The sequence below is a fragment of the Chrysochloris asiatica genome, unplaced genomic scaffold, assembly GCF_000296735.1.
Source record: "Chrysochloris asiatica unplaced genomic scaffold, ChrAsi1.0 scaffold00052, whole genome shotgun sequence".
Taxonomy (NCBI): domain Eukaryota; kingdom Metazoa; phylum Chordata; class Mammalia; order Afrosoricida; family Chrysochloridae; genus Chrysochloris; species Chrysochloris asiatica.
The window spans coordinates 3,521,168-3,528,858 of NW_006408570.1; the positions used below are offsets into that span (position 1 = coordinate 3,521,168).

Below are 7,691 nucleotides of genomic sequence, written 5' to 3' on the forward strand. Positions count from 1 at the left end.
AATGCACTTTGGACTTCCTCTCTGAGTATCATTGGCTCTTGTTCATATGGTATCTTTTGAAATGGTTGAACATTAACCATTTCCTTTTGGTACAACAACATGATAGTGGGAGTCAAAATATTAAAGTGCTATCCAGTTGACCTCCTTTGAGGCTGCTTTTCTGAATCTCTTCAGCTTATTGGAGATAGCCACAGACCCAGGCTATGTAGCAAGAAATCAGTTTTTCTGCCCACCTAACTATCAGCTCCTGCACCTTGGCGATGAGCTAACTCAGAGATAAGGCTGAGCTCTTCACAAAGAGGGAAGGTAGTCAGTCTTGACCAATGAGAGCTTTCAAATCATTCTCTGTGGAGTCCTGGTGTGGTGCTGTGGGTTAATGCACCAGACTGCAAAGCCATTTGAACTGCAAAGTGGGCAGTTTACCAGCCGCTCCTCGAAAACCCTATACAGGGTCGCTATGGGTTGGAACTGACTTGATGGCACTTAACAACAACAACAACAATATCATTCTTTATGCCCTCCCCTTTGGGGTGACCTCTGCTGGAGCAATCTCACAGACCATCTGGCTGTTTCCTCTCCTATCTGTGCTCCTGTTCCATCGAGGAGGGCAGGGAGAGAGGGCCTGACTACTGCCGGGCCTGGTTAGCATACTCATTGGCAGGTGTTGTCTAAGGTGTGCTTCGCACTGTTCCCAGGGGCGGGGGCGGGGGAGAGTGGTTTGGGCCTAAACGCCCCCAGACTGCTCTGTTAAATGAAGAAACTGGAAAAAAAAGAAAAAAAAAGGTTTTGAGCACATTATAGGCTTGTTTTTTAAATCAGTGAGTAAGCCAGGAATGAGGAACTTTGGGATGCTACCATGACCTTCTTCTAGACTTACTTCTTCTTTCCTCTAGATAAAAGGCTCTGGGGGAGCAGGCTAGCTGGACATACCTCTTACCAGGAGGGGAGTGGTGGAGGATGACCACTGGAGAGGAGCTCCCTTGTGCTCACTTTACTGTGGATAAACAGAACATCTCCCTCTGGCCCAGAGGCAAGCACCAGTCACTGCTGTGAACCTGCTTGGGGCAGGACTCCCAAACCAACTGTTTACTGGTCTTTCAACAAATGTTTGCTTCTTCTCCCAGCAGAGCCTCCTACCAAGACGGATCGGCCTCTGCCTCTGAGGAAACCTTCCACCGTGTGTGCTGCATTGACCTTCCTGAGTCTGGTCCTGGTCACTTCTGTCTTGCTGCAGGGTATCCTCTGTGAGTCCTCAAATTTTATCTTCTGTATTTGTTCCTTCTTCATTGTCCAGTAGTGCTCTTGAGGCCGAGGTCTGCTCTTTCCTATCCTCCAAGGGACTCCCTGCCTTTGGTTTTTCCACATGTCTTGTTTCTCTTCTTCCCATGTGTCACAAGGTCTGGTAAGATGAGGCACTGCACTTTCCCTCCAGATATAGTATTAATGCTTGCATGTTTGTCCTCAGGGATACATGCTTTTATCTCCAGCCAATTGTTCATTGACTTCTTCCTTGTCCTTTCCTGTCTGTGCAGCCCTTTGATTCAGAGCCTGTGAGCAGTCACTGGAAGCAAGTGAGATGTCTTCTGGCCCCATAAGGGACTGAGTCTCAAGCGTGCCCTTTGTTCCAGTTGACTGGATAGCCACAAAGGTCTTCATTCTCCTGTGAAAGTCACCTCATAGGAATCTCCCTATTTATTCACTGGACGTGTGACATACCTTCTTTTCCTCTTCTTATTTTCCAAAGTTTCATGCCCTCTGTAGTTAGCTGAGCCTTCTTCCTCCTGCCAGGACTCCAGAAGCTGAGGGAGAGAATTGACTGTCTGTCTTCTCTCTTCATGGCCGTGGGCACAAGAGAGCTCAAACTTGTAGCTTCTGAGCAAAGCTTCCTCCCACCACTTTTCTCCATCCAAGACTCGTGGTCTCTAACTTATCTTTTCCACAGAGCTCTCCCTTGAGCCCTCTTAGTCTCCTTTTGTCACCCTCAAAGGTACTCAAGCCTGAGTTGAGCATGAAAGGGTAAGGGAAAGGGGTTGATGTGTTTTCTTAACTCTCCCTTTCAATGTTCTCTGGAGAAGAAACATCTTTTAGATGAGGAAGCTACATGGCTGGCTCTCCCTGTGTCCATGGAGGGGCTTGTGGGCAGACTAAGGGGGTGCCCTCGCTGATGGACACTGTAGGAGTCTCTGAAAGGAAAGGGCTGAAATCAAGTGAGGGGGTCCAGAGGGATGTGAAGAGGGTGAGAGCCAGGTAATTAAGGTTATTCCTTTACAAAGATGCCCTGAATGTTCAAAGAAAATTTAGGACTCGGTTCTAATCACTGCTTCTGCTCATCTGTGAATTCCTCTAACAGAGAGTTTATGTTTATCAATATTTGTATTGTCTGCTTTCACCAGAATTCCTAGTGTATGGTAGGTGTCCTTTGCATGTTTGTTGAGTGAATACATTAATAAATGAATGGAGGGTAGGAGGCAACTACTTGGGCCGGATTGGTTTCTTGAGAAGTGTGAGCTTGTCCCTTCCTTTCTCTGCCTTTTATCACTCTACTCCCAGAGATCCCCTCAACTGACCTCTTGATTTCCCATATTCAGATTCCTGGCTTTTGGGCACACTATCAGATGCAAAGATTAATGCTCAGTTGCTGGAAGGACGTGTGGACAACATCAGCACTGAAGGTTCGGAAATTCAGAGGAATCGTGGTGGCCTGAAGGCAGCCAGAATTCAGATCCAGAGGTTGAATGTTAACCTGACTCAAATGCGCTCTAGACTCCTGACATTGGAAGCCAGTTTGGAGAAGGCCAATGCAGGGATCCAGAGATTAACAAGAAGTTGGGAGGAAGTCAATATTTTAAATGCCCAAATTCCAGAGTTAAAAAGAGATTTGGATAAAGCAAGTCTTTTAAATGCAAAGGTCGGAGGACTTCAGAGCAGTTTGGAGAATATGGACAAATCACTCAGACAGCAAAGTAAGTGCCTCAGCAAGTAAGACTGCAAGTCAACAAATGCCCGTGGGATCTTGCCCATATTAAACATGGGGATATTGGACTAAGGTGTAAGAAGGGAAAGGGAGAGGAGCAAGATAGGCACAGTCTAGAAAGTTAAGAAGAGAGGGTTCAGCATTGAGGTGGGAAGGACTCAGGAGAGGAGGATCAGGGCCCAGATTGGGTCTCACACTAAGGTGCAGAGTATGAAAGTATTAAAGAGTCTCTGTCTTGGCCCAAGCCTAACCATTTCCTAGTAAGTTCCTAATATAAAGCCCATGAACTCAACCACTTGTGATGGCCAATGGAGAATTGTTCTTTCCTCATGATAGAGAAGGATCCTTGATCCATCCTCTTTCACTTTCTCCTCTCTAACCCAGCCTAGTGGTTCTTTCAGTCAGGCTTCCAAAATCAGAGTGTCCTAAAACCCCTATATTAGGACCCAGGAACCCCGGATTCAGCCTAATTCATTACTGTCTCTGGCATCCCCATTCAAATACCCCACATAGCCAGAGCCCAGAGAAGACAGAATAGCAGTGTTCACCTTTAGCCCTTGTTTACAGATGACATTCTTCAGATGCTTTCTAGAGGTTGGGCACACTTCAAGGGGAACTACTATTACCTTTCTCACATTTCCAAAACCTGGTACAGTGCCCAGCAGTTCTGCATATCCAGGGATTCACACCTGACCTCAGTGACCTCAGAGAGTGAACAGGTGAGTGCTGTTCCTATGGGCTCTGGTAATGGGTGTGTTGACAGCTGAAGCAGTCAGGATGGGCAGGATTATGCTATGTAACAAACAATCCCCAAACATCAAAAGGAAAGCAAGGAGGGCTTGTTTTTATTTTATACTGCATATCCAGTGAGGGCCAGCAAGAGGGGTTCTATTCACTGTGGTCTCTCAAAGAGCTCGGTTGAAGGAGAATTCATTTCAACATGTGTTATCACCATTACTGAGGATTGAAAATGAAATCTGGCAAATTGTGCATGGACTTTTAAAGCTTCAGCCTAGATATAGCACACATCACTTCTCCTCCCATTTCACCGGTCAAAACCAATCACACAGTACTCTTATCTTCAAAGAGGGAAGGGAGGTGCAATCCTTCAATGTGCCCAGGCAAGAAATATTTGTGAACAGTATTAGTGGTACCACATGACCCAAGAAATCTCCTGCCAATAAGACAGGATATAGAGCAAGGTCCTTTCATCTGGGAGGCAGAATAGTTGAGTAAGTGCTACCACCTAACTAGTCCTATAGCCTGGGGTAGACTATTTGCCCTCAGTAGGCCTCAGCCAGGCCTCAGCCAGAAGGAGCTCTGATAGCATAGTGGTTACGAATTGGGCTGTGGACCTTAAGGTCAGCAGTTCGAAACTACCAGCCGCTTCGCGGGGGAAAGATGAGGCTTCTACTCATGTCAAGATTTACAGTCTTGGAAACCCTGTACAGGGTCGCTATAGGTCGGAATCGACTTGATGGCACTTAACAACAACAACAACAACAGGCCTCAGCCAGAGTGCTCCTTAGAGGCCAAGATGGCCAAACTTCGTCTCTCATACTTCGAACATATTGTCAAGAGGAACCAGTGGCTGGAGAAGGATATCATGGTTGGTAAGGTGGAGGGTCAGAGAAAAAGAGGAAGACCCCCCCAACAAGATGGAATGGCCAAGTGGCAGCATCGATGGATTCAAGCGTGGCAACAGCAGTGAGGTTGGCCCAGGATCGGGCAGTGTTTCGTTCTGCTGTGCATAAAGTCGCTATGAGTCTGTACCTACTTGATGGTACCAACAACAACAACAACAACAAAAAGGCCTCAGTGTATTCACCTATGAGAATATATATGATAATAGTATCTGTCTCAGAGAATACACGAGTCAATGCACATAAAAGGCTTAGCACAGTATTGCCGAAACCCACTACCCTTGAATCAATTGGGATTCACAGTAACCCCAGGGGAGAGTAGAACTGCCCCAGAGGGTTTCCAAGGCTGCCATCTTTAAGGAATCAGACTGCCACATCTTACTTTTGCAGAGTGGCTGGTGGGGTCAAACTGCCGACTTTTCAGTTAGCAGCCAAGTGCTTAAACACAGTGCCACCAGGGTTAGCATAGTGCCTGGTGGTGGTGGTGTTTGTGCCTTGGAGTTGGATTCAACTCATACAGACCCTATATAGGGCTTTTGAGGCAGTAAATCTTTATGGGAGCAGAAAACCTCATCTTAGATTTGAATGGCTAGCAGCTCAATGGGGAACCACTATACTACCAGAGCCCTGAGCATAGTGTCTAGGCATATTAATTGCTCAGTAAATTTAACTTGTATTCTTTAGGTCATCCTCTTGGGGTCTTTGGGGTTTAGCTGAGTTTTCTTGTATGCCAGGAGTCCCTTTCTAAGGCCTGAATCTGTTAATTGTAGGGCAATGAACAATAAGAATTGAAAGATGTGCTCTGGGTTTTGGTAGGCTAGTGTGAGCTGTGTGTGTGGGTTCGGCATCATCCAGAGGGCAGGTGAAGAGCAGTCAGAAATACACTCAAACTCTGAGTCTTGGCAGCACCTCTGCTCTGTCTTCCCTACAGGAGTTTCTGTACAAGATAGCAGGAGGACAGATATACTGGATTGGCCTCACCAAAGCAGGGAGTGAAGGGGACTGGCACTGGATAGATGGAACTCCCTTCAATAAGCTCCAAAGTTCAAGGTAAGCTCCTAGCTTCCTGCCTTGCCTGTCTCTACTGGACCAGGACCAAAGTCAGAATGCGAAGGGCATTTATGGGCCTGTGGTTCTCCCCTGTCCCAGGAAAGCAAGAGCACTGGAATGGCGAACGAGTTTATCACTGCTACTAACTGGCTGGGGGACCTGGGATAAATCGGGTGCCTTTCCGTGCCATCTGGAATTTGGTAGCATGGGCTTCTATACAGATTGGCCAGAATCCTCTTCTAAGTCTAGGAATTTGCAGCAGTGTACGTCTGTGTTTAAGGGCTTGTGAATGGTGTCCTGGCTTGGCCCTAATCAGGAGGATGATTGAAGGTTTAGAGACTAAATGCTCATCAGCTCCCTTCCTTTTAGGTTTGGATGTAGAAACTTCCAATGCTACCATACCACCTAAGACTAAAGCTGGGACTGGAATAACTAATTTATTTTTGGAAAACAATTTTCTTTTCTTTTTACTTTGAAAATGAATTTTTCTTTGCTTTCCCTCCCACTTGGTAGGTTCTGGATTCCAGGTGAGCCCAACAATTTTGGGAACAATGAACACTGTGCCAATATAAAGAGGACTTCACTTCAGTCCTGGAATGACGTGTCCTGTGATGCTCAGTTTTTTTTCATCTGTAAGAAGCCCTATATACCATCAGAACCATGACAGGACTGCTGCCATACTCATCCTTTGATGAGTGTTGGCTGAACTGGGGGAAATACCTCCCGTTCTTCCATCCTCCGGCCTGACTTTGCACCTTCATTTTTCTAGCTTCACAATTGTCCCCAAAGCATCCCAGAATCTGATAGTCTTAACTGGGTCTACCTGACTCCCTAGGGACAGCTGATATGGAAAGGAGAAATTGAGTTAACATGGGAGGAAAGGTAGTGGAAAGAAATTAGATGCTCACATTGGCTTGGTAAATTGGATCAGGACCTGCAGTCTGGGACCACATTCCTGGGGAGCCCTTGGGGAATTTGGGATGGTATTCCTTCAGAGACATGAGTAAGCTGATCTTGGTGACATTATCATTTGTTAGGCAGCTCCTCAGGTCATTTTATGAGACTCTGGGAATTTTCCCATTGTCAGATGGAAAGTTCGAGCCAGGACCTGACGAGAACTTTGTCTCATTCAACTTGTGCATTTATTTTATTGTATAAATTTGTTATTGAGTCAGTAGGCTAACAATGCTTGATATGCCCTCTCTCTGTTATAATAAAATGATCTTTAAAGATCTATTTGATTTTTTTTTGGTATTTGAATATAAATGGAGAAAAAAAATCGTAAAACACTAGACTCACTTCTACTGACTGACTGATCTTAGCTCTATGAACAGATACTTTTTACTTTTCTATTTCTTTCCTCTCTTCCTCCTTCCCTCCCCTCTTTCCTTTCTTCTTCGAGTCTTCATAAGCAGCCTCATGATAAACAGAGAAAAGAGTGAAGTTGTCCAGGGTTCCATTCTACTTGGATCCACATGTCCATGAAGCAGCAGTCAAGAAACCAATGTATGACAGTGAGCAAGTCTCCTGCAAAAGATTTCTTTAAAGCTAAGTTGTCACTTTGAGGTTCACTTGACCCAAATCATGGTAATTTCAGTCACCTCATATGCATGTAAAAGCTAGACAGTGAATAAGGAAGACTGAAGAAGAATTGATAACCTTTGGATTATGATGTTGGCAAAGAACACTGAATATACAATAAAATTCTTCTTGGCATGCTTCATAGAAGCGAGGATAGCGAGACTTTGTCTTATGTACTTTGGACATGTTATCAGGAGGGACTGGTCCCAGGAAAATGATATAATGCTTAGAAAAGTAAAGTGTCAGTGTGAAAGAGGAAGACCCTCAATGAGCTGGATTGTTACAGTAGATGTAACAGTGGGGACAATCCAACACAGCAAGATTATGTAGATGGTGTAGGTCCAGGCAGTGTTTTGTTCTGGTTTACATGGGATCACTGTGAGTTGGAACTGACTTAATGACACCTAGCAATAGCTGACCACCACTCGTCTGTCAGTTGTCAT

General features: G+C 45.4%; 1 protein-coding gene across 1 annotated transcript; it reads left to right on the forward strand.

Annotated features, from left to right (window-relative positions):
• The first annotated feature begins 957 nt into the window (after window positions 1-957).
• On the forward strand, window positions 958-6,331 carry CD207 (CD207 molecule, langerin). Its single transcript, XM_006862913.1, has 6 exons — window positions 958-1,030; window positions 1,128-1,244; window positions 2,589-2,963; window positions 3,542-3,693; window positions 5,549-5,667; window positions 6,181-6,331. The coding sequence occupies exons 1-6, from the start codon at window positions 958-960 to the stop codon at window positions 6,329-6,331; spliced, it is 987 nt and encodes a 328-aa protein (XP_006862975.1).
• Window positions 6,332-7,691: the final 1,360 nt, after the last annotated feature.

Bases quoted from the DNA above. Each gene is read 5' to 3' on its own strand.
- CD207 (XM_006862913.1), top strand. From the start codon at position 958: ATGACCACTGGAGAGGAGCTCCCTTGTGCTCACTTTACTGTGGATAAA. The intron at 1,031-1,127 runs GCAAGCACCAGT...TTCTCCCAGCAG, and splicing joins CATCTCCCTCTGGCCCAGAG to AGCCTCCTACCAAGACGGAT. The intron at 5,668-6,180 runs GTAAGCTCCTAG...CCCACTTGGTAG, and splicing joins AATAAGCTCCAAAGTTCAAG to GTTCTGGATTCCAGGTGAGC.